This window comes from Sus scrofa, chromosome 8 (genome assembly GCF_000003025.6).
Source record: "Sus scrofa isolate TJ Tabasco breed Duroc chromosome 8, Sscrofa11.1, whole genome shotgun sequence".
Lineage (NCBI taxonomy): Eukaryota > Metazoa > Chordata > Mammalia > Artiodactyla > Suidae > Sus > Sus scrofa.
This window is the reverse complement of record NC_010450.4, coordinates 776484-801244: the sequence shown is the minus strand read 5'-3', so window position 1 is coordinate 801244 and position 24761 is coordinate 776484. Positions and strand designations below refer to the sequence as shown.

The 24761-nt window shown below is 62.8% G+C and overlaps 1 protein-coding gene across 6 annotated transcripts; it reads left to right on the top strand.

Annotated features, from left to right (window-relative positions):
- FAM53A (family with sequence similarity 53 member A) lies at window positions 4862-24164 on the top strand. Of its 6 annotated transcripts, none has more exons than XM_021100891.1 (6): window positions 4862-4970; window positions 5494-5613; window positions 14658-14905; window positions 16810-16864; window positions 17860-18542; window positions 23320-24164. In XM_021100891.1, the coding sequence occupies exons 3-6, from the start codon at window positions 14828-14830 to the stop codon at window positions 23581-23583; spliced, it is 1080 nt and encodes a 359-aa protein (XP_020956550.1). In that variant the 5' UTR covers window positions 4862-4970; window positions 5494-5613; window positions 14658-14827; the 3' UTR covers window positions 23584-24164. The 6 variants fall into 6 exon arrangements, with proteins under 6 accessions (XP_020956550.1, XP_020956554.1, XP_020956551.1 ...); XM_021100892.1 differs by lacking the exon at window positions 4862-4970 and adding an exon at window positions 5017-5076; XM_021100895.1 differs by lacking the exon at window positions 5494-5613 and having other exon boundaries at window positions 4884-4970.

Below are 24761 nucleotides of genomic sequence, written 5' to 3'. Positions count from 1 at the left end.
GCCCCTCTGTAAAACTCAACTTCAGAGATGCTCGTAGAGTTTTCTGGAAGAATGCCGCCTCAGTCGGGGGGAAACAAAGGCTGCAGACACTGGCACTAGGGCTCCGCGGGTGACCTGCCAGCAGAGGCGCCGACCGTTCAGCGTCTCCAGAGCCCACTGGTTGGCACGTGGGCATGGGTGCTTGGAGGGCATGCTGGAACTGTCACTGTCCTGTATTGGCATCTGTATTAGTTTTACCAGTGTTTTTACCCTGTTAGCTTTAGCATCTATATTAGGACTCTTCGGAGAAAGAAAATCAATAGAATGTATAAATATATAAAATATTTGCCCTTTTCCACTATATACACACCACACGCGCGCGCGCGCACACACACACACACACACCCCCCATACAGTGTCGTCCTTTTGTGTCTGGCTTCTCTCCCTGAGCAGTCATTGTGCTCTCGCGCTTCATCCATATTTAGCATGTGTCAGAAGGACTTCCTTTGTTGGCCTGAAAGATCCTCCATTCTGCGGATGGCTCACATTCTGTTATCTACTCGCCCATGAACATGGGTTATTTCCACGCCTCGGCTCTTGTGAATGGTGCTGCCTTGAACATGGCATCTCTTCGAGACCCAATTTTTTTCTTTTCTTTTTTTTTTTTCTTTTTAGGGTTGCATCCGGGGCACATAGAAGTTCCCAGGCTAGGGGTCCAATTGGAGCTGTAGCTGCCGGCCTGCGCCACAGCCACAGCAACATGGGATCCGAGCCGTGTCTGCGACCTACACCACAGCTCACGGCAACGCCGGATCCTTAACCCACTGAGCGAGGCCAGGGATTGAACCCAAAACCTCATGGTTCCCAGTCGGATTCATTTCCGCTGCCCCATGACGGGAATGCTGAGAGCCACCTTTCGCTTCTCTTGTGTCTGTACTCAGAAGTGCAATCCTGGACCATGTGATAGTTGTTTATTGTTTTTTTAATGGCCGTGCCCTTGGCAGAAGGAAGTTCCTGGGCCAGGGATTGAATCTAAGCTGCAGCTGTGACCTGTGCTGCAGCTGCGCTTTGCTGGATCCTTTAATCCACTGCCCTGGGCCTGGGATTGAACTTGCACTTTCAAGGTGACCTGACCTGCTACAGTCGGGTTCTTAACTCACTAGGCCTCGGCAGGAACTCCTGGTAGTTCTATTTTTAATTTTTTGAGGACCCTTCATACTGTTTTTAGTTGCCTTTTCATCTTGTAAACTGTTTTTGAAGAGCAAACATTTTCCATTTTGAGAAAAGTTCAATTTACCAATTTTTAAAATTTATGGTTTGTGCTTTTTGTGTATTTTAAAATCTATTGCTGGTATTGACTTCTAGTTTAATTCTGTTTCCATCAGAAGAGGGACCTGGGTGCCAGGCCCCACGCACACCCGAGTGCTTCCTGCCATGAGACCCTCCTGCCTGCCCGCTGCCCCGAAGGCTCCTGCCTTGGTCCTCCTGCAACTTTCGGGGCCCCCCCCCACCTCCATTGGCATCTTGTTCCCTAACCTGTTCGCTTGACAGTTCAGCCTCAGACTCAGCGGTTTGTCTAGGCTCGGGCCTCGCGTGCTCTGCGGCCGCCTGGCTTCCCAGAATCGCAGGGCCCATCGCCGCCGCTCTGCCCATGAGCTCTGGAGTCAGAGTTTGAAATCTCCTCTGCAGGAAGTCCTGGGCCTCCCGGAGCCTCAGGTTTTCTCATCTGTGAAATGGGATGAAGACAATAATTTGGAGGAGTGTTTTGAGATTCAGGAAGCTGGGAAACCCACCGTGCTTATAGCAGGGCCCGGTGCCTGGGAAGCTGCCAGCACCGAGCAGAGGAAAGAGACAGGCTGCCGTCCCGCTCGCGGTTCACATGGACAAACACACACACCAGAGCATTCGGACCAGTGACGGGCCCCGGCGTGGCGCCTCCCTGGAGGAGGTGGCTCTGCAAGCAGCAGGGGCTCACCTGAGGGGCTGGCCTGCGGGCTGGATGGCAGGGATGGGGCCTCAGGGGTGCAGAGTGCAGGCCTGCTCCTCTGGCTGTGTCGGCGCTGCTGGCCTGGCCGCGATGGCACCTGACTGTCACACCGGGATGGAGCGGCATTGGTTGTGAGACACGTGCCGGGATGGAGGATGAAACCGAGGGGGGGTGTGGGCCGGGGCCCCCCCACTGGGGAGGCTTCAAGGCCGGGTTTGAGGCGCTAGGTCTGCAGGGACCAGGCTCCGCGGTCCTGGACCTTGTCGCCCAGGCAGGCGCCCCTCCAGGTGCAAGGAGCTGGCCACTGGGGCAGGCCCCACAGTCACAGCCTCGTCACATCCAGGGAGAGGTCTCCTCCCTGGTCCTAGGCTCAGGGTCCCAGACCAGCCTGAGTCCAGACGGTCCAGGTGACCACGGAGGCCAGGGCGGCCACGGCTCCCTCCTGAGCCAGGGCTGGTGGAGCAGCCTGTCTCAATGTCCCGCACAGCTGCTCAACCTTCGCCCGTCTCCCGTGATGATGGGATTTTTAGCTCAAGGCCACATTTCCTCACTAGCTGTGGCCATGCAATGAGGTCCTGCCCAGTGGCGAATGGTCCACTTCTGGGTTCTGCCCTGAAGGAGAAGTGTGTGTGCCCTCTACTTCCCTACGGCTGGAATGCAGAGGAGATGACCGGAGTCGGGCAGCCACCTTGCAGCAGGAGACAAAGCCATACGTTAAGCGGAGCAGAGCAAGAAGGAGGAGGAGCCTGGTCCTGACATACCAGCTATATTTGCCAGGGTCTCCCAAAGAGACAGGACCGGTAGGGGTGTGTGTATGTGTGTGTGTGTACTCAAAGTTCACCCACTTCAATGTTGGTCTCATCCCCAAAGACCCTCACAGCAACCCCAGAGTAATGTCTGACCAAACGTTTGGCACCCAGTGACCCAGACGAGCTGATGTATAAATTAACCATCACAACAGCCTCAGGCTATGACATGGAGGCCTCTTGCTTAGGGCAGCTGGGCCGTGTCCTGATGGCTCCAGTTTCCCTGGGGTGGCTGGCTGTGTTACCAGTGCAACCTGGCAAAAGCAGATGCCACCAAAGAAACGGTGATTTCTTGCCTCCCCCAAATGCTGTCAGACAGGTCAGCCCATGGGGGGCTTGGCTGGGGTGGTCCCGCTCCTCTCAGCTGGGAGCCTGTTCCTGCTCTGATGCCCAGACGGATGCCATCCGTCACACCCCTCTTGTTCAGTGGGCCTGGTTTGCAGTGAGGCTGACAGCTCTGCCAAGATGTACCTTCTCTGCCCACGCTTAGCCTAGGCCCTGGCCTCGCCTGCCCAACTCTGGCCCTGAGGGCTCCCTGGTGGGGTCCAGACCAGATCAAAGCCCCCGTTGTATGCTGGGTGGTCCTGCCTCTGCTACCTGTCCAGCCTGGTGGCCCTCCTGTCTTGGAGGAAGGGCCTTGTCCCAGAAGATGTTAAAGGGGGCATTGTGTCCACGGGAGGGGCTGCAGGGTGCTGCTGCCTAGAGGCAACAGGTGCCCCCTGAGGCCTGGGTTGGGCACAGTGGTACACCCATGCAAGGGCACTGCCCGAACCAGGCCCAGCACATGGCGGGACACAGCTGTGGGTGGACTGTTCCTGCAGCTGTGTGGCTCAGGTGAAGGCCCTGGGCTCAAGTGTCTGCGGATGGCTTCTCCATGCACGGCCAGTGAGACCAGGGCACTCCTGAAGGCCCAATTTCAGGCCAGGCCAGGCCCTGGGGCTTAGCGCACTGATGGGCTCAGCAGGTTGCCTGCCTGGCATCAATTCCCCTTTGCAGAGACTGTGCTCCATTTTGGGAGTTGGTAGCAATGTGTCAGGTTAAAGTGCCCCTCCAGGTGCCCTGGCAGCCGGGTATCAGGAAATCTGGGTGATCCGGGAAGACTCAAATGGGCGGAGCTCTGGACCACAGGGTCCTCAGACCTCTCCCAGCCCTGGCCACCCCTCTCACGGTGGTGCTTCTGCCTGCATCCTTTGAATGAACAGGCCCATACAGACAGCCAAGGTCCACACGTGCAGTTTCAGTGCTGCCCCAAGAGGTGGGGTGGCAGGGCGTCCTGCGCTGTGCGGGGCCAGCGAGTCTGGGGCGGTCAGAGGCCAGGGTCCGGGGGTCAGGACCCCAGGTGGCTCCCAGGATGTAAGGCTGGAGGGGGAAGCAGGACCCCTTCCAAGGGCAGTCCCGCTGACCGCCAGCCTCTCGACGTGGAGCCCCCCGCCTCGAGGTCCGGTCACAGCCGCCAGACGAATGAGTGCCCACCCTTCTCTCCTGCCGGGAGCCCTAGATCACGGCTTCTGGGCACCCGCCGTCCTGCTGGTCACACAGGGCGGAATCGCGGGGAGATCCGAGAGGGCGAGAGACCTGCCCAAGGTCACACAGCGGGTCACAGGCAGGGCGGGTGGGCGGCGAGCCAGGGCTCAGGGGGAAGATGCGGGGAGTGCGGTCTCTAAACGGCCGAGCCCCTGGCGGGACCAAGCCCTTCGCGCCAAGCAGCCGCCTGCTCCCCTGCCCGCCGAGCACGCCCTCCCGCCGCCCGGTGAGCTACGTCAAGCCCAGCGCCCGCAGGCGCGCAGGTGGGTGGGGCTTCGACTCGGGGCCGGGGTCTGGGGGAAACGCCCGGACAGCTTGGCGCACGCGCTGTGCGCCCGCTCGCCTCGGAGACGCGCTCTGGTGTGCGCGGAACCCGCCCCGTTGGCTCAAGCCCCGCCCTCCTGGCCCGCCCGTTCGCCCACAAGGCCCCGCCCCCGGGGCACAGGCCCCGCCTCCCACGCGCCCCGGGCTCCTCAAGGACGGCCGGGGCAGCCCGCTGAAGGGCGGGGCGGCGGCGTGGGGCGGGGCGGCGGCGTGGGGCGGGGCCTGTGTCGAGGGGGCGGGGCGCCGCTCTCAGTCCCGTTCCGCCGGGGTTGAGGCGTGTCGTCCTTTGAGCGAGGAGCGCGGCCAGAGGGCCGGCGGCTCCCAGGCTCCGCCCGCCCTGCTGCGCTCAGGTACTGGGCCCGTAGTGGCCCGCGGGGCGCCGGTCCGTGCGCGCGCGCGCCCGGGGCTGTGCGTGCGCGAGCCGGCGCGGGGCCGCGCGTGAACTTGGCCCAGAAGGTACCCGTCCCTGTCAGCTCGCCAAGCCCGGCCCGCGCGGCCCGATGCTTTTCCACCAGCGTCGGTGCCGAGCGTTTCCGCCGCTGGACCGGGAGAGCGCGGCGGGCGGGGCGCTGAGGGCGCGGGGACTCGAGGGCTCGCCGTCTGGGGTTGGGACCCCCGCCGCGCGCACGACCCCCAGGCCCGCCGAGTCCCGAGCCCCCGCGCCCCCCGCCCCCTGCGCGTCCCAAGAGTCCCGGGCCCCGAGACTCCTGCGCCCCCGCAGCCTCACCCACCCCGGCCTCCTGCGCCCCGAGACCCCCGCCCATCCCGCGCACCCGGGGCCCCGTGCACTGCACGCACCCTTTGCCTCGCCTGGGGCGCGCTGCCACTTGTTGAACCGACTTTGACCTGTCGTCGTTCCTGTGCTGAGAGCAGTTCCTGGGGCTCCTCTGCCTGGCATCTTGCAGCGAGAGAGAAGCAGGAAGTTTGACGTGCTAAGCTGTGCGTTAAGGGAGCTCCGAAGCTGGACCTGCGCGACGCGGGGACCTGTGGAAGGTGATTGGAGGTGGATTCCCGAGCTGCTTTCTCTGCATAGACGTGGAGTCTGGGTCCCTTTAAGACTTTCCCGAGTGGAGGGAGGTGCGCCGGGTGATTGCAGTGTTCACTTTGTTTCTACGTTATGTGCCCTTTTCGGTGGCAGGTCTGACGTGTATTAGTCTTCGTTAAACTGACTCCGTGTTTGCATTTTATCATGGGCCACGTCTGCTTGACTCTAAGCTTCCATAACTTCAAAATACATTTTTTTTTTTTTTCTTTTATGGCTGCCCTCACGGCTTATGGAGATTCCCAGGCTAGGGGGCGAATGGGAGCTACAGCCGCCTGCCTACACCACAGCCACAGCAACGCAGGATCCGAGGCGCGGCTGCGACTTAACACCACAGCTCCCAGCAACACCAGATCCTTGACCCACAGAGCAAGGCCAGGGATCAAACCTGCGTCCTCATGGATACGAGTGGGGTTCGTTAACCACTGAACCATGATGGGAACTCCTCAAAATACTTTTTAAAAAACCCTCAAACTTGATTCATTACTCAGCTGAGTTTACGCTGATTTCTCAGGATTGTTTGCTTGACGTCAAGAATGTGCTTCAGTTTCACAGTAGTTAAGACATTTAACTCGAGCTTATGGATCCTGCTTCCTCTTCCTGTCTCCCAGGCGTGTTGCCCTGGAAGCAGGTGGGGACAAGAGGGCGCAGCCTCGATCCAAATGGTAGAAGGAAACCACCTTCTCCCTGAGGCAGGAAGTTTCTCTTGATTCCGATGTTCTCGAATGTTCCTCCCCAACTGAAACTGAAAAAGCATTTGTTTAGAAACAGTGGCTTTTCTTTAAACGGGTCTCCCTCGGCTCCCTGTCCGGTCAAAGTAGCCCTGGGCCCTGCAGCTCTGTCCCCTGCGGTGTTGTGTGCACCTCTTTCAGGCTCGCAGGAGTGTGGGGCGTGTGGTGTGAGTGGGGCCACTAAACGGCTGTGTCCATTTCCTTGGGACCGGGAGGGGAGAGCAGTTCTTGTGGCCGCTGGGAATATGGAGTGGAGAGGCTGCCACCATTCTTGTCTTTTTCTTCTTTCTAAGTGAGTCATCGGGACCCTCCCTGCCATGGAGGCGCCGGCTCCTATGCACCTGTGCACCCAAGGAACAGGCTGGTACGCAGACCTGTTGGTTGGTTGGTGGCTAAAAGAGCCGGGAGACTCCTGTCTTAAGCCAAAGTAGGACTGAAAATAAGTGAGTTTGAGCGAGATGTCTTTAGGATGATTTTGTTCTAATGGTTGGTGTCCAGGGTCAGTGCAACGTTTGAAACAACTTCTTGTTGTCAGTTTTCCTTTGTAGAAACTCAGTTGTCCATCCAGTCAGGGTCAGGGCTGTTACAGAGAATGCAAGCAAAAGTTCTAGATGCCTGATCAGGTCCTACGCCAGTGCTGTTCATGGGAAGCTTCTTTGATGCGGGAGGGTCCAGCATGGCAGCCAGTAGCCACGTTTAGCTACTGAGCACTTGAAATGTGGACAGGGTGATGGAGGGGCTGAATTTTAAAGTTTATTTAATTGTCATTAATTGAAATTTAAAAAAGCGTATCTAGGAGTTCCTGTCGTGGCTCTGGACATGAGCCTAAGAACCCAACTACTATCCACGAGGACACGGGTTTGATCCCTGGCTTCGCTCCATGGGTCAAGGATCTGGTGTTGCCGTGAGCTGTGGTAGAGGTTGCAGACGAGGCTCGGATCTGGTGTTGCTGTGGCTGTGGTGTAGGCTGGCAGCTGTAGCTCACATTTGATCTCTAGCTTGGGACCTTCCAAATGCCGTGGGTGTGGCCCTAAAAAGCAAAAAAAAAAAAAAAAAAAAAAAAAAAAAAAAAAAAAAGCCAGTAAAAGAATCGGGTGTTTTTTGCAGGTGCATTGCAAACATTCAAAAACAACTTTTTAAAAATTTTTTTTATATAAGCCCTTTTGGCTTTTTCTGCTATGATGTTTTTCAAGGGAAAACTGATGTTTACAGTCTGTTAAACATTTGGTATAAGTGCTCGTAATCTCACTTGGGTGCCTGGGACCCATGCGTGTCCTTAATTTGGCGCCCTGCAGCCTCAGGCGTGGGTGGGTCTTTCCCAGAGAGAAGCCAGCCCTGCGCAGGCCAGCTGGGGTCCGTCCCTGTGGCTCTGACCTATGTCCACCCACCTTATGTCCTTCTCAGCGTGGACGTTCTGGGTGTGGTCTATCTTCACTGCGGTGCAGAGAGGCCGCGACGCTAGTCTGAACGGATGAATTTCTTCTCGTTGGCTTGCAGAGGTAGCAGTTCAGACATGGTTTCTGGGCACTTTTAAACTAAAAATCCTGGTGGCCAAACCCTCTAATTGTGGGTTGTTTTTTTTCTTTTTATGGCTGCACCTGCCGCTTAAGGAAGTTCCTGGGCCAGGGACTGAATCCGAGCCGCACCTAGGACCTACTTAGTCCACTGTGCCAGGCCAGGGATCGAACCCGATACGCCGCAGAGAATGCCGGCTCCTTAAGCCACTGCACCACAGTGGGAACTCCTAGGTGTGGGTTTCAGTATTGGCAAGAGGTTGGTGAGTTAGGACAGGTGATTTTTGACTTCGAAAAGACTTCTGTGGTCTTGTGCATCGTTTGTCGGTGAAACCGACACAGGGCTCTCCTTGCCTCAGGCTTTCCGAGGGGTCACCTGGTCTGCCCTGTTCGAGAAGGGCCTGAAGCCCTGAGGTGGAGTCATACCCCAGGCGCTGCCCGCTGGACACCGTCCGGCCATGTCAGTGGCTGCAGTAACTTCACTTATGTGACTCGTGTGGAGCTTGGGGACACGGCCACTCCCCTTTCCTTCCCTGCCTCCATGTGACGCAGGAGTGGTGACTGGGATTTGTCTCTGATGTCGCGAGAGGGTGTATGGCTCCGCCGGCTTTGCTTCGGGTCACTGCTCTGGTTTCTACGGCAGCATACCAAATTAACTCAAAAATGCGGGCTTCAAGCAGCAATGGCCATTTATTACTGCTCCGGGCCTCTGGGCCTGGAACTCGGGGCAGCGCGGCCAGCTGTCCGTGTATAGGTGGGTCAGGTGGGGCTGAGGCCGAGCATCCCCTAGGGACGGCTCACGCTGGGGCTGGGAAGACTTGAGCAGTGGGGCTGCTGGGCCGCTCTGTCACTGAGTCACCTTTGGGGAGGGTCCCTAAAGGGACCAGACCTTTGTGGCTCCTGCAGTCACCTCGCCTCCGACCGGTCGAGGGGCAGGTAAACTCACCTTTTCTTGGGCGACGTCCCAGGGAATCCGCAGCCATGTGCCCACAGTGCCACGCTGCCCAGCGCTGGAGCTGACTAATGTGCAGCCAGGTTTTGAGGTGTTGTTCAAATGCTCTTTGAGAGAAAACTACATAAAAAAGGCCCAAGAAGGTAGAATTGGTGCTGCTGTGTCAGGCAAGAAGCTGTGATGGTACATGACGCACCTTGAACTTGGGGTGTGCAGGATCCCGTGGTGCTGGCGGACTCCGTGCTGTCTTTTTTTTTCTAGGGCCGCTCCCGCGGCATATGGAGGTTCCTAGGCTCGGGGTCCAATCGGAGCTGCAGCTGCCGGCCTCCACCACAGCCACAGCCACGCCAGATCCTTAACCCACGGAGCGAGGCCAGGGATCAAAGCTGCGTCCTCGCGGATGCTAGTCGGATTCGTTAACCGTTGAGCCACGCCGGGAACTCCCGTGTGCTGTCTTTTGCCCAGAAAACTCACCTGGGAACGTGGAGCGTCTGTGTCAAGGGTGGCCGGGCTCCGAGTCAGCTGACTCAGCGGTGGCTTGGAGGTTCTCTGCCCATTTTGTGCTTCAGAAGCCAGCCTGGGGTGCGGGGTTCAGGGGCGGCAGAGGTGGACGCGTCCATCCGTCCATCCGCGAGGGCGCCCACCCAGCAAGTCCTCGCCGACTTCCCCGAGTGCCAGGTGGCCGTGGGGGCAGATGCTGGGGCGAGTTCCCTGGCTGCCCGGTGCTGGGGTGACGGGCACAGGGCCAGCTCCAGCCCGAAGCAGAGGAGGCCGAGGAGCCGACGCGGTGTGGCAGGACCGAAACGACCATTGGGTCCAACCCTGGCTTTAGGGATGGGGCCAAGCGGCTCCTGGCGGTGAGTGCGGAGGGGCCCTTGCTGGTTAACCAGGAGGAGCAGAAATAAACACGTCATCGCCGTCGCTGGTTGGAAGGTGGAGCTGCCAGCCAGGCGTGCACGTCCATCTACGGCGACCCCTGAGGGCCGGGCTGGGAGGCCGGGCCACCCCCCGTTCCAGAAACAGACCAGGGCAGGCCCAGCAGGGACGTCAGCAACCCTCTGAGGCCCCCGTGGCTGGCGCCCCTGCCAAGAAGACCCTGCCCAGGCTGATTACGCCTCCCAGGCCTGGGGAGAGACGCCTCGGAAAGTCCTGCGGGGCGCCACAGCACCCCTCGGACCCAAGCGGAGGCCGGGGTCCAGGAGCATAAGGGCCAGAGGCCGCCCTGATGCCTTTGACTGACTGAAGCTCGTTTGGCGGAGTTGGCATCGGCGGAAACAGCCTCGGAGAAAAGGGAGGGATGGTTAACTTTGGGAAGCAGGCTCGACTGTGCGGCTCAGCCGGGAACAGTCTTTAGGTGACAGAGTGACGTTGGTGACGAATCAGTGACATGTCGCTAGGAGCGGAGGGAGCTGGCGCAGGGACGTGTTGGTAGCCCTGATGCCCGGTTCCTCGGCGTCGGGAGACGTGTGTCAGGTGGAACAGCCGAGGGCAGCGGTGCCCGACCTCCATTCCCCGTGGGCTGAGGGGATACTGCGGGCAGAGCTGGGGGCCAGGTGCCCGCAGAGGGCCTGGTGGTGCCCCGGATCCCCTGCATTTCGGGAACACAGAGGTTGTGGATTTGAAAGCTGTGCGTTGCCGTGATACAATAGATGTGGCTCGTTGCAGGCTGCTCAGCCTCAGCGCCCTGGGAATAGGCTTGTTGCCGACGTGCGTGGTCAGAACGACCTCACCCTGGAGCGGGCGGCCCCCTAACCAGAATGCCTGGCGCCCTTTAAAATGGGATTTTGGAAGTTCCCTTGCGACGCAGCAGGTTAAGGATCCAGTGTGGCCGCAGCTGCTCAGGCTGCTGCTGTGCGTCCCAGGCTCAGATCTTGCACACGCCAGGGGCAGGGCCACACCAGACAGAAGGGAAACTAAGGCAACCCCTCAAACCCTGGGGGATTGTGGACACAGACGCGGGGAGAGCAACGCTGTCACTGGGAAGGAACTGCCAGGAGCCCTGACTGAGCCTCGAACAGTCGCTCCCCAGCGCCTTGGGGGTGGGGGTGAAGCACAGCCTCCAGAACGATAGTTTCTGTCCTTTAAGCCCCCAGCGTGTGGCTCTTTGTTACTGCCACCAGGAGGGTGCCTCTGTGGCCAGTATGTGAGAGGAGGTGAATGTGAGATCCGAGGAGGTGAGGGGGATGGGAGGAGGTGAGGGTGGGATGGGAGGAGGTGAGGGTGGGATGGGAGGAGGTGAGAGAGATGGGAGGAGGTGAGAGTAGGATGGGAAGAGGTGAGGGTGGGATGGGAGGAGGTGAGGGTGGGATGGGAGGAGGTGAGAGAGATGGGAGGAGGTGAGGGTGGGATGGGAGGAGGTGAGGGTGGGATGGGAGGAGGTGAGGGTGGGATGGGAGGAGGTGAGGGTGGGATGGGAGGAGGTGAGAGAGATGGGAGGAGGTGAGGGTGGGATGGGAGGAGGTGAGGGTGGGATGGGAGGAGGTGAGGGTGGGATGGGAGGAGGTGAGGGTGGGATGGGAGGAGGTGAGAGAGATGGGAGGAGGAGAGGGTGGGATGGGAGGAGGTGAGGGTGGGATGGGAGGAGGTGAGAGAGATGGGAGGAGGTGAGGGTGGGATGGGAGGAGGTGAGAGAGATGGGAGGAGGAGAGGGTGGGATGGGAGGAGGTGAGGGTGGGATGGGAGGAGGTGAGAGAGATGGGAGGAGGAGAGGGTGAGACAGGATGGGCAGGAAGGGCCAGACCCTGGGGGCGGGGATCCAGCATCAGGGATCTGGTCTCTGTCTTGCAGCCACATAGCTGTTTCTGGGGGTTGGAGCCTGGTGGTTGCTCTCTGTTGAGGCCGGGGGGAGGGTGCCGCGTGGACGGGGAGGGACAGCTCAGGCCGCTGAAGCCCTCCAGGCCCGAGTGGAGGCCGGGAGAGGAGCCCGGAGCTGAGTCACTGGTTTGGGTGCCTTTGCAGGCGAGGGCGGCGAGTCTGAGTTTCTTGCTTTAGGACAAGTGGAGCTGAGTCTCCCATCGTGTTCCTCTGGGCTCTCGACCTGGGAGGGGGTGTCCCTGGGCTCGGGGGACACGCTGGTGCGCGCCGGGTGTCTGGGAGCTTCCCGAGCAGGAGCCGTGGGGGTCACAGGTCACCTGTGCGCCCAGAGGAGCCCCAGCCACATGTCCTCAGCCCTGGAGTGGCTTGTGGGGCAGAAGCCCGTTTCTCACCCTGGTCGGCAGGGCGGATGAGTTGCCTCACGCCTGGCGTCTGCGTCCACCTGGTCGCCCAGGTCCTGGCTTTGCCCTCTCTCCTGGCGTCTCCTGCCCAGCTTTCTGTGGCCGCCTCTCAGAGGGGCGTGTCTGAGCACTGTCGCTGCAGGCTGCCTCGCCACAGATGGGGACCTGCTCGCTTTCTTTGCATCTGCCACCAGCTGGCGTTGTTGCAGTGAGACCGTGAGTCCCTCTGGGCCACGTGCTGTCCAGAGCTGCTCCAGCAGGGCCTGTCTTGCTGACCGCTGGGCGGGGACTCAAGGGTGTGACGCCTGGCGACCAGGACTGACTCCATGAAGTCTGCGTTGCTCGCGGGGACCTGGCGTGCCCCCCAAGGTCTGCTCAAGTCCTGACCCCCCAGGACCTGTGACCGTGACCTTATCTGGAGACAGATGACAAAGCTGTGACTTAAGGTGAACTCACACAGGACTAGGGGCCTCCATCGGATCACGGTGCCCTGACGAGCAGAGAAACAGAGGCTCGCTCGCGACTCGATGGGTGAAGGGTCTGGTGCTGTCGCTGTGTGGCTCTGGTTACACCTGTGGCTCAGGTCTGATCCCTGGCCTGGGAACTTCTGCCTGCAGCGCGTGTGGCAGAAAAATAAATAAATAAACGCGATCCAGAGATTGGGGACCACCCGGAGTGGCTGTGTGGAGATGAAGTGAGGCCGACACAGCCAAGGACGCCAGGGCATCGGCCGCCCGCTGCGAGGTGGGAGGGAGGCAGGGAGCCCCTGCCTCTCAGAGCCCGGAGGAAACGCACGCCGCCTTCACCTGGACTTAGGAGGAGTTGGATTTCTTTCCTTCCTTCCTGTCTTTCTCTCTTTTTTCTTTCTTTGTCTGCCGCACCTACAACACTCATAAGTTCCTGGACCAGGGATCAGACCCGATCCACAGTAGTGACAATGCCAGGTCCTTAACCCCCTGAGCCACCAGGGAACTCCCGGGAGGAAGTAGATTCCTGCATTCTCGGGCCCCCTGTGCTTTGGTGTTTTGTGCTGGTGATCCTGGGAGCTGGGGCGTGAACCTGCACATAAGTAACCCGAGCGGCCTGCCTCCTCCGTGAGGGAAAGACGCGCTACGCGTGATGGTGGTTCTCTCCTCTCCTGCCCAGCGCTGCCCCCCCCCGGGGGGCGAGCACTACTGCCGGCCTGGCAGCTCCTCCTGAGCATCTTCACTGGGCACGCTGTTTTGCTGCCTTTTCGTGCGCATCTGTGGTGGCGGGGAGGACCGGCCCAGGCTGGCGTCGGCCAAGCCCCTCTTGAGGCCGCGGGGCTCCCGTCCACACGTCACACGGGGCGGTGTGAGGGTCCGCTCCTGGCCTTGACCTCTGCGCAGACGCAGGTGTCGGGCGCTGGGCCCTCGCGTCCTCCTGGCGTCGGCGTCGGGGCAGGGCCCCTCGCTCCCGTCTTTCCTGACCCCGGTGCTGGGGCGCTGTGGTCACCGCCTGCCGCTCTGCACAGTTGGCCTTGATGGGCTCGTCTGATCCGCCCCCGACGGAATTCAGGTTCTGCATCGCGGGCAGGCATGCCGGGTGTCCCGGGGCGCTGTGTCCTGCCGCGTGTCCTGTGGTGTCCCTTTGTCCTGTGACTGCTGTGCTCCTCTTGGCCACTGGCTTAAGCTGGTGTGGCCAGGCTCCTCTGCCGCTTGGTCAGCCCCTCGCCTTCGGGATGAGCGTGTCTTGCCGTCGTGAAGCTCTGCGGCTCCTGCCTTTACCCTCCGCCTCTAGCTCCACCGATGCTCCTGAAACATTACGGGATGTTTGTCGGGTGGTGACTTAAAAAAATTCCGTCTGTATTTCTTAGCTGGCGTTCCGCCAAAAGGAAGAGTTTTCCCTTCCCCCATTTTCTTATTTTTCTATGATTTTGCCAGCGTGGACCTTACTTTTTCTCTGAGTCCAGTCCACTGGCCTCGTCCTCTCTGCGGCTGCCCCCGCAGAGCAGAATCGGAACCCTCTGCACCTGTCCTGACTTTCTGGCTCTGGCCTCCTCTGGCCCTTCCTGTGCGCCTGCCCCGGATTCAGCCATTTCTCCGGGGACCAGGGGACCTGTATTTAAAGCAAAGTACAAGCTTCCTCATTTTCACCTCCTATTGTGGCTGCTTTTCCCTCCGAGGGTGTGTGTGCCATGGCCGGCAGGAGGGCCATGAGCGGTTGGCACGGGGTGGCGGAGGGTGCTGCCCCCTCGCCATCTGTCACAGGGCCGTGCTGTGGCCATGTGACACGGCTGCTGGGATTGCAGCAAAACAGGCCGGGCTGTTGCATGTGGGGCCGGGATGCACCTCCCAGCGGCTCGCTGGCTTCCAGGGCGGCCTGGTGGCGCTGGCGCTGGCGCAGGGCGGCGGCGGCCTTCCCGGCTGGTGCTCACGCGTGTGTCCCCTGCCGTCCGTCGTCAGGCCCCTGCTTTTATTCCTCCTTCCACGGGAGGACGCGTGTGGGGTCTAACGTGGGAGGGTCTCTGTCAGGCACACGCGTGCGCGGGTCACCCCGGGGGACGGGGACGCGCGCCCAGCGGCTTTGCTCGCCAGCACGAACGATGAGCTCTCTTTACAGAGACAGACGCGACGCTCGGAGGAACCCGCGGAAATGGACCCCTCGTCTTTCAAGGGGGAGCGCGGCCTTGAGGCTTAGCTCAGGGCCAGCAGCGGCCGGGGCCTCCCGCAGCCCCACGCGCCGGAGCGCCGGTGGCCCGCGCAGCGGGCGGAGGCCGCGGGCCTCAGACCATGCTCACCCTCATCACCGAGAAGCTGCAGAACCAGAGCCTGGACGACCTCGCCCGCAAGAGCTTCGATGCCGGCCTGGTAAGCTGCCCGCCCCCGGCTCAGGGGCGCCGTCTGAGCTGTAGCTTAGACTGCTCTCCGAACTGTTTGGTGCGTGGGGACGTGGCCGGTCAAGCCTGGATTTTCCCCATCTTTTTCTGTGGCCGTGTGGTCGGCCCAGCACCATTTCTGGAATGATTGTCCCCTCTCCGTCGTTGGTCATGTGGCCTCCTGTGCTCCCGTGTGTGCCCGTGCGGCCCTGGCAGCAGCGCTGCCCTGTGTGTCCCACGGCCACACCCCCACCCTGGTCGCAGGCTGGTCGGGGAGCTGGACTCAAGGCGGGTTTGCCCTGTGCCCAGCCCCACTCCTGGCCGTGCACCTGCACTGCCCAGCTGGTCTCCCGGGTCTGTGGCGGAGGCGGTGGACTGGGACGGAGCCCCTGCGAGTGTGGTGGGGCCGGCCTGCCTTGGCAGGAGCCCGTGGCTTCAGCATCCTCGGCCAGTGTTCAGAGGCCACAGTGTCTGTCAGGGCTTCTGGACCCGAGGGCGCTAGGCTGGCTGGTCCTGGGAGTCGCAGGCATGCAGCCCAGCGGCCGCCTCCTGTAGGGGCCTGGACCAGCCCTCCCCCGCTCCCAGCGTGGCTCCATCAAAACCCCGGTTCCTGAGCTGCCCCTCACTGCTCTGGTCTGCACACGCTCTGTACTGGAGACGGCCACCCCGGAGCAGCCGCCTGAGCTGGCCGGGCCACTCCGCTCGCTCCCATACTAGCTCGAGCGGGTCACTGCTGCATCATGGGGACATGCCGGGAGGCAGCCCCTGGGGCTTGTGCTGGGGGAGGGCCGAGGGGAGGGCTGGCGGCCCCAGGGCCCAGTGGGCTCGCCGCAACCAGCTGTGGACGCCCCCGCCGCTCCGAGACCCGGGCTCAGCCTTAACCGAGCGCTTTCTGGTCATTTCCAGCCCTGCTGTCTCATTCGCCCCAAAGGACGGTGGTCTCGGGCTGGCGATCCTGCCGGTCCCTGGGTGCCCAGGCCTGTGCCAGGCGCTGTGTGCCAGGCCCCCGCCCGCCCTGGCCGGCGTCTGTCCTGGCACAGCCCGATGGTGATGAACCCAGCTGTCACTTAGTCCCTTTATGAGAAGCAGCACGGGACCGCCTTTCTTCCCCCTTGACCAGGAGTGGACATCCCACGCACAGCTCCCTCCTCGCCGAGGTTAGGGTCCCGAGGGAGGAAACGCAGACCCGAAGGGCGGAAGGTGGGCGGCAGGTCCACACGCGGGGTCTGCTGGGGCTCAGGGAGGGCAAGAGAAAGCAGACCGACAGACCGACAGGCAGACACAGCGTCGAGTGGACGCAGCTCCAAGGGGCCCCTCCACCTCGCCGGGCAGACAGTGGCTTGAAAAGAGCTGCCAAGGCGCGAGCCAGGTCCCATGGCTGCCGGGCCCTGCGCTGCCCTCCTTGTTGGACGGAGGGCCGCCTGTGTGGACCCAGCAGTGGAGGGTGGGTTGGTGAGGACGGTCGTGGCTGAAGGGGCAGCAGTGGACACACGCTTGCTTTTTTATGTCCTTTGCTCAACTGCATATTAGGCTTTGGAACCTCGACTGAGAAAAACTGTGTTCTGGGGTCAGTCCGTGTTTTCTTTTTAATCACCAAGAAGGGCATGGCTGGAGCTCCCATTGTGGTTCAGCAGAAACGAACCCCACGAGCGTCCATGAGGTCGCGGGTTCGATCCCTGGCCTCGCTCCGTGGGTTAAGGATCCAGCGTTGTGTGAGCTGTGGTGTAGGTCACAGACGCGGCTCGGATCCCGTGTGGCTGTGGCTGTCGTGTAGGCTGGCGGCTCTGGGAAGAAGGTTTAGTGCCGTGCTAAAGGCACAGGCCTGTTTCTTGAGCTGGAGCTATTTCTGATTCTGCACAAGTCCACCGATCGAAACCTCTTCCTTTTCGCTTTCAGTGTTCTGCTGAGAAACTGAACAAATGGGGCCCCCGGCTCCCTTTTGAGCCTGAAGGTAAGTGTTTAAAGCCCCGCCAGCCGTCCTGGGCGCGAGGGGGCGGGAGGGAGCGTGAGGCTGGAGCCTTTCTGGAAGGTTCCTGGCAGCGCAGAACTGAGAGGCCTGGGGTGGGGGTGGGGTCCCTCGGCCACCAGGGCAAGAACAGGGTGGGGTCAGGTGGTACAGGAGGGTGGCCCACGCTGTGGATGTTGGGACGTGCGTCCTGGAGGGCGGGTCTGCCCTGACAAGTGCCCACGGGGCGACGGGGCCGGGGGCGGGGAGCGGAGGCCGTGACCATGGCTGGTCCGAGGTTGTGGTGAGGTGCTGGTGGTGTGAGTTTCATCCAGGTTGTGACTGGCCCTCCTGTGCGGCTCTGTCCCTTCCGTTGGGTGACCTTGTGCCGGGCGCCCTCCAGGGCTCAAGTGCGGGCTGCCACCAAGGTCTTGGGTATCTGGACAGGAGGAGCAGGTGTGGGCCCAGCACCTGGCCGGGGCACCACATGGGGCCAGTCCTGGCTCAGAGCCCCTCGGGCCTGCCACAGATCTGGCCGCGCTGTCCTCGGGCTGACCAGGCCTCCTTGTGCCCCAGGGTCCCCCGGGCCCTCTGCTTGTGCCTGTCCCTGCAGGGGCCTGGCTTCCTCCCCTGGGTCCCACGGCTTCTGCGCCAAGGCCCCTCAGCCGGCAGTGCTGCTGCAGGACATGTCCTGGGCCAGGGTGGTGGGGCTCTGGGCCTCCCCAGCCCTGCCTGCTGCCCTGGCCGCTACACTGGCTCAGGCGTGCTTCCTGCCCGGGCCACCAGTGCAGAGCTGGACGCTGGCCTGACGGCGAGGAAGCATCCCTGTCCTCGGGGTGCCCCCTCTGTCCCTACCCTGATGTGCACTGTGACTGCAGGACTGAGCAGAGGGCACCCGCTGCCCCTCAGTGCCCACCAGCGGGGCAGGGCCGCCCCGAGGCCAGGCAGGGCTGCGGGCATGCGGAGGACGAGCCGCCCTCACCGCCTCCCCTTCTCCCCAGGAGAACAGCGCCCCCAGAAAGTGGTCAGTGGAGGACGCCTCATCGGAAGCCAGGCGGCCACGGGCGCCGCCCTCCCCTTCCCGCGCAGCCCGCGTGGCCCAAGCGCCAGCCTGGGTGCCCTCAGCGCCTGGGACCTCAGGGAGAGCGTGGGGCCGCCCTCCGCCCCCCCCACCAAGCGACACTGCCGCTCCCTGTCCGAGCCTGAGGAGCTGGCGCGCTGCCGGTCGCCCTGGCGCCCTGGCGGCTCCAAGGTCTGGACGCCTGTCCCCAAGAGGCGGTGCCACAGTGGCGGGAGCGCCACGCTGCTGGGAGGCCCGGGCACCGGCTCGGCTGGGAGCGCCGGGTCGCCGCCCAAGCCCCGGCCGGCCTCGGCTTCAGCCCGCAGCGGCCTCCCGGACCCTGGCCCAGCCCGGCTCCTGGCGGGGCCCTGCACGCTGTCCCCACGGCGCCGCCTGTCCCTGTCGCAGGAGCACCTGGCTGAGGGGGCCGCGGGCCCGCCCTCGCCCGCGTCCATGCCCGCGTCCACGCCCGCGTCCACCCCCGAGCTGGGCCGCCGGCCGGGCCTGCTGCGCTGCCGCTCCCAGCCGTGCGTGCGCGCGGGCGGGCCGGGCCGGCGGAAGCGCAGGCTGGAGGAGGACGCCCGCTGGCCGCGCCCGGCCCTGGACTTCCTGAAAATGACCCGGGTGAGGCCCCTGTCGCGTCGGGGGTGGCTCTGGGCGGGCGGAGAGGGGGCCGGCCTGCCCTCGTCCTCGTCCTCGGGTGGACGCGGGTAGGACGTGGGCCCCCCGCTGCGCGGGCCCCTCCTCGCCCCGCTCTGAGATTCGGGGGGGCGGGCGCCCCGGGCCCCGGGCCCCAGCAGAGCAGCGCTAGGAGCAGCCGCTTTCCCGCGGCCACTGGCCGTCCCTCCGGGGGCCTCCTGCCTTCCTGAGCTGCGTGGGGCGCTGTGCCTGGGGTCCCGGCGGGAGCCCGCGGGGCGGGAGTGAGGTCTCCGTCGGGGGCAGAACCCGCAGGAATCTGGGCTGCATGGTGCCGCCTGCACCCAGCGGCCAGGTCACTGTCCGCTTTGCCTTGCCTGACGGGTGGGTGTTCTGGAAGGGTCCTCCCAGCGGCTGGCAGGGGCTGCCCACCCGGACCTGCTGGCTGCGCCGTTTCCGTGGAGAGCTGGGGCTCAAGGGACCGTTCTGAGCTCTCGGGGGGCGGCGGCCATCCCCGGAACCCCGTGGGGCAGGAAAGCTGCCCGTGAGCCCAACAGGCACCCCTGTGCCCAGTGCTGTGGCGTCTGTGGGCCCTGAGGGGGCAGGACGTCCCCGCCAAGACTCCAGAGTGGGTGGGGGGCCTGGGCTGGGTGGACAGCCCACCCCTAGAACAGAAGTGGTGCTGTGACAAGGTGGAGCGTGTGGAGACTCCCGACCACGCAGCCTGGGGGCAGGGGCGACCCTGGCGGGGCAGGGTGGGTACCCTGGTGTGGGAGACGTGAGGGCCGAGAGCTTGCCTGCTGCCCTGGGGGGCCACGCCTTAGAGGGGTGTGTGTGTCTGAATAGAGCATGTGGTATGTGTCGTGTGTGACTGCGCGCGTTGGTATAGGACATATGTGTTGTGTTTGTGTATCTGTATAGGGCACATGCTGTGTGTCTTGTGTGTGCACGTGTGTGTGTGTGTGTAGAGCACATGCTCTGTGTTGTGTGTGTTGAATAGGGCATATGCTCTGTCGTGTGTGTGAGTGTGTGCGTGTGTGTGTGCTCTCTGGGCAGGCGGAGGGTCAGGGTTCTGGTCCCCCATCCTCCCTGCTCCTCTGGGATGCCGCAAAGACGGTCCCGACCCTTGGACCTGGAGCGGAGCCCGCAGCTGGGTGCTGACGTGGGCGTTTGGTGCCGCCTGCAAGTGGGAGACGGCAGGCGTGCGGGACAGAGGGGCCCCTCTCCCCAAAGGGACCAGCCAGATCAGAAGCCGGGTCTTTTAACCGTGTCCTTCGGTTACGGGCTCGCGGCTGTGGTCCTCATGCTTCCGGTGGCCCCACTGCGCAATATCCAGGCCTGGTGGCCCTGTCCCGAGGCCCTTGTGCAGGCGTCCTGCCCAGGAGGCCCTGCTCGCCCAGCAGAGCCGTCCCTGAGATGCACGAGCCTGACGGTGTCGGCCCTCTGTCGCCGTGTAACACGCAGCCCATGCCCAGCGGCTCACACAAGCACACGTCTGCACGTTTCTGCAGGCTTGGCACCCAGGCTGGTCCAGCTCACAGACTCCTCGAGGCGGCGGCCGCACTGCGACCGTCTGTGGCCCTGAGGCTGGACGGGGACCCAGGGGGCCACCTCGGGGCGCCTCACCTGATGACGCTCAGTGGGACTCACCTGCTGAAAAGCCAGCCAGGCCTGGGCGCAGGTGTGAACACACACACACACACATACACACACATACACACTCGTTGGGGTCTCTGCTTGATCAGTTAAGCTGCGTATTTCCGGGAAACAGTCTCTTTCGTTTAAGGTCCCGGTTTTGGGTGCGGAGCTGGTGGTTGTTTCTCAGGCCTCGACCGCCTCCCTCACCCCCACTGGGAACGGGCGGGTGCAAGAGGCTGGAAGCCCTGGAGACGAGCACAGCAGCTGAGTGTTTCCGACCCTCTGGAGAACCTGCCCCCCTTCTTGGTTCTGATCCCCAAGGTGGGCGTTGGGCCGGATCGGGCGTCGAGGCCCGTGGGCCGCCCGGCAACCCCTCTGTCTCTCGCCAGCCGCCAGCTCACTGCCTCTGGAAACTGAGCCCCTAAGTGACAGTTCTGCAGTGAGTCAGCGGCGTGAACGTACCACCTCTGATGCCCCTGCCCCTGACTCCTCCAGAGCCCTGCGGGCGCCAGTGGGCACCCAGCAGCCCCTTGCAGCCCCCCACCCCCCATGGCCTGCTCAGGCTCGGCCCCCAGGCCCACCCTCTCCAGGCGCCAAGGCCGGGCCTCCTGTATGTCTGATTAAGCGGCTGTACCCTGCCGCGCCCCCTGCCCTCCTCAGGTTCACCCTTTGCTGGACGGGCTCACAGAACCCCAGACAGCGCTGCATTCACTCACACCTGCTTATTCCAACAGACGGCCCAGGAAGAGGCGCCCGGGGCCAGGCCGGGGGCGGGGGCAGGGGTGGCGCAGAACTCCACCCCCTCACTGGGGGCCCGCCCCTCAGCTGCTCGGCTGCCAGTGCCACCCTTGAGGGCAGTTACGGAGGTTGCGTCACCTGGGTGTGACCTGGACAGAAGCCAAATGTATGTTTCTTTTCTGTTCTTTTGTCTCTTTTTTTTTTTTTTTTTTTTTTTTTTTTTTTTTTGTCTTTTCAGGGCCGCACCTGTGGCATACGGAGGTTCCCAGGCTAGGGGTCGAGTTGGAGCTGTAGCCGCCAGCCTACACCACAGCCACAGCGACGCGGGATCCGAGCCACACTTGTGACCTACACCACAACTCATGGCAACACCGGATCCTTAACCCACAGAGCGAGGCCAGGGGTTGCCCCTGCCACCTCACAGAGACAGTGTTGGGTCCTTAATCCTCTGAGCTACAATGGGAACTCCCCGTATTTAAGTCTATAAGCCGTTTGGGGTTTACTTTTGTGTGGAACCTGAGGGCAGGTCCACCTTCATTGGTCTACACGCGGCTGAAGACACCGTCTCGTCCCCGCTGTGTCTTCTCGCCTCCTTTCTGAAGACGTGACACCTCTTGGGGCCACGTGCGCCGTGTGAAGAGTCGGTGTGTTTGCGCTGTGCGGGCACCCGTCTCTTGGCGGTCGTGTCTCTTTCACGGTGGCCTGAACCGCTGCGTTCACGCTGGAACCATGTTGTGGTCGCAGATGACTTGTGTCCTGGCCACAGACCGTCTGGCCAGAGGGTTCCAGTTCTGCGCTGTGGACCAAAAGGAGAGAGGCCACGGCGCGTTCCCTTTAGTCCACGTGTGCAGGGCTGGGCCCCGCTGCGCTGGGGTCTGCACGCGGAAGTGACCTTGCTTTGTATAAAGAAAACATTACTTCAGGAGCTCCCCTTGTGGCTCAGGGGTAATGAACCTGACTAGCATCTGTGAGGACGTGCCTTTGATCCCTGGCCTTGCTCAGTGGGTTAAGGACCCTGTGTTGCCGTGAGCTGTGGTGTGGGTCGCAGACGCGGCTCGGATCCCGCGTTGCTGTGGCTGTGGTGTAGGCCAGTGGCTACAGATTCGCTTCGACCCCTAGCCTGGGAACCTCCATGTGACTCGGGCGAGGCCCTAAAGAGACAAAAAAAAAAAAAAAAGGAAGGAAAAGATTATTTTAGGAGTCCTCATTTTGTGACCAAACGTGTGGCCAGTTGTGGAATCTTTACAGACCGGACTCTGCAGACTCTCCCTCTCAGTGCCTCACTTCCCACAGCAGAGCCACTAAACCAAAAACAAGTCCGTTTGTCTTGTGGGGCCTATGATGTGTCCCCAGAAGCGCTGGGCCCGGCGGGAGCTCTGCGCACACGTGCGGGAGCCAGCGCCCGACCCCCGTTGGCGCCGCGGCTGTGGCGGTCGCCCCCCACGCATCACCACGCCGCATTCTGCCCTCGGAGCCCCAGCACATGGTGATGGGTGGGGAGCATGGCTGCCCAGGAGGGGAGCCCGGAGGTGGCCCTGGGACAGGAGGAGCCAGGCGGAGGTGTGGGCAGCACGTGGCGCCACCCGAAGCTGCAGGGCCCGGAGTTGGGGGTGGGGGCCGGGGCTGGTGTCCCGGGAAATGAAGGGGCTTCATGTGCCGAGGGGCTACTCCTTCGTGTGGCCCAGAGGCGGTAGGGGGTGAGGAGGCCAGTGCGCCCCCCACTGCATGGCCTGGGTGGGTTGGGGTCCCGACCTGCTGTGGGACAACCAGGGAGAGGGCCGCTGAGCGGGAGGGACGCCTCTGCAGTCTCGGAAGGAGCTCTGGTCGCGGGGAGGCCGTGGGGTCAGAGGGGGCAGGGCGGGCCATCTGCAGAGCCGGTCCCGGCGGGGGTGCCCTGGGTGCCCAGGAGACGCCGCCAGCGGAGGCCCCGTGTGTGGAGTGTGGGTCCTAGGGGGTTAGATGGGAGCTTGCAGCTTGTGCGTGAGGGCAACCGGCCCACTGGAGGGGGGCTGAGGAGGGAGAAGCCGGAGCTGCGAGGGGCTGCGGGCCTGGCGGGCCTACCTGAGGCCGCGGGGCGGGCGTTGCTGGAAGGGGCTGGGTATTTGACGGGGTTGAGGGCGCAGCTCCAGGCTCGGGTCCTCGCATCTGGGGGCTGCTTAGGGGCGGGTCCTCATGCTCAGGGCACTGGGTGGGCCTCGTGGCCCCCTGGGCCTGGCAGGGAACTGGGCAGACGGGGCTCCAAGACGGTGGCCCCAGGGAGGGAGGGCCTGTGTTTGGTGCCAGGGCCTAAGGCCACCTTCCGAGACCTCTGGTCCCCTCCAGGGGTCAGTGGGAGGCCGCCTCCCCTGTGACCCGGAGACGCCCTAAGCCTGTGTCTTTTCTGTTGCAGACTTTAAAAAATTCAAAAAGCCTTTGCTCCCTCGACTGTGAAGATGAGGAGGACACCCACGCGAAGGCGGCCACGTCCTCCCGGCGTGACCCCCACAGCCCCCCAGGCAGCGCCCGGCCCGGCCCCGCCAGCCCCACCAGCCCCAGCTTGGGGGCCCCGTGGGAGTGGGCGGCCGGCGAGGCTGGGAGTCGGGGCGACCCCAGGGACTGGGACAGCGCCGGGGAGGAGGGCGAGCTGGACCTGGAGCAGATCGAGAGCAACTGACCGCTGCCCTGGGCCGGGCCGCCGGGCTGGCTGCTCTGGACGTTGCAATTCACGCCGACGCCGTCTTTCCTAGAGAAGCATCTGGCGTTGTTACGGCTCTTGCAGTTCGGAGAAAGCGTCTCTGTTTTGAAACGCCTTTTCGGAAGGGCATTCTTTTCGGGGGAGGTGAGCTCAGCGCCCAGCCTGGGCCTGGGCTCCTGCGTGACGGGCGCCTCGTGGCTTGGCTGCCGGGCCCTCCTCGGACCCGGACGCCCGCGGGCAGAGCCCCCAGCCCGTGCCCCCGACCGGCCTGCTGTTTGGAGCCGGGCCTGTCTCGGGCGGGGTGCTCTTGTGGCTGAGGCCGCGGGGTCCCGGTGGCCCTGCCGTGTCGCTGCAGCAGAAGGCACTGACTTGCTTTGCACGCGCGACCGCTGCACGCTGCTTTCCTGTCCGGGTTCCCCGGCCGAGGCCGGTCCCGGCCGGGGCATGAGATGTCCGGTTTCGTAAGATCGCAGGGCTTCTGCCAAAGATGTAGGTCTGAGGCGCTCTGGATAAGAGGAAGGAGCGCGTGACGTTGAAAGAAAACATTTCCAATCTTTGGAGACATTTTCTTGATTGATTTCCTGAGAACGTTGTAGCTCCGGTCATTTCTGCACGTAGAGCGAAGGTGGGCAAAACTGGGCAGCGGGCGGCCTCTGACCCCCCCCCGCCCTCCGGCCTCCCTTCCGGTGGGGGGGCGGTCTCATGTGCCGGGTGGCCCCTCCTGAGGAGGTCGAGTCCCTTAGGTAAAGTCCAGGGGCACCTGGTCTGGCGTGTTTCCTGGCACAGCTGGAGTGGCTGCCGCGGTTTCTTTTCTGATAAATGCCAGCGTCTTTCTCGAAACCTCGGCTGTAGCCGAGGGCCCGCTGTCCTCAGGGGGCAGAGCAGGCCGCCCTGGCTTCTGCTGGTTCTCCTGGGGAAGGAGCGGGTGGCCCTCTCTGCAGCAGACGGATGCCGAAAGGGACAACAGCCTGCGTGTCTAGCCAGGCTCCCTGCCTCTGCGGCTGGGCCCCTCCGGGGTTCTGGAAGCTGTCCAGGTTTAGCTGAAAGAGGAAAGAACGAAACCAACATGCCGACGCAGCCAGGGTGCAGCAGCGCCACCGTGGGGGCGTGGGGTGTAGCCTAGGAGGACAGCGTGGTGGTGGTGTCTGGCTGGAGAG

Coding starts and splice junctions, on each gene's coding strand:
- FAM53A (XM_021100891.1), top strand. CDS start 14,828: ATGCTCACCCTCATCACCGAGAAGCTGCAGAACCAGAGCCTGGACGAC. Junction 14,906..16,809: donor AGAGCTTCGATGCCGGCCTG/GTAAGCTGCCCG, acceptor TTTCGCTTTCAG/TGTTCTGCTGAGAAACTGAA. Junction 18,543..23,319: donor ACTTCCTGAAAATGACCCGG/GTGAGGCCCCTG, acceptor TTTCTGTTGCAG/ACTTTAAAAAATTCAAAAAG.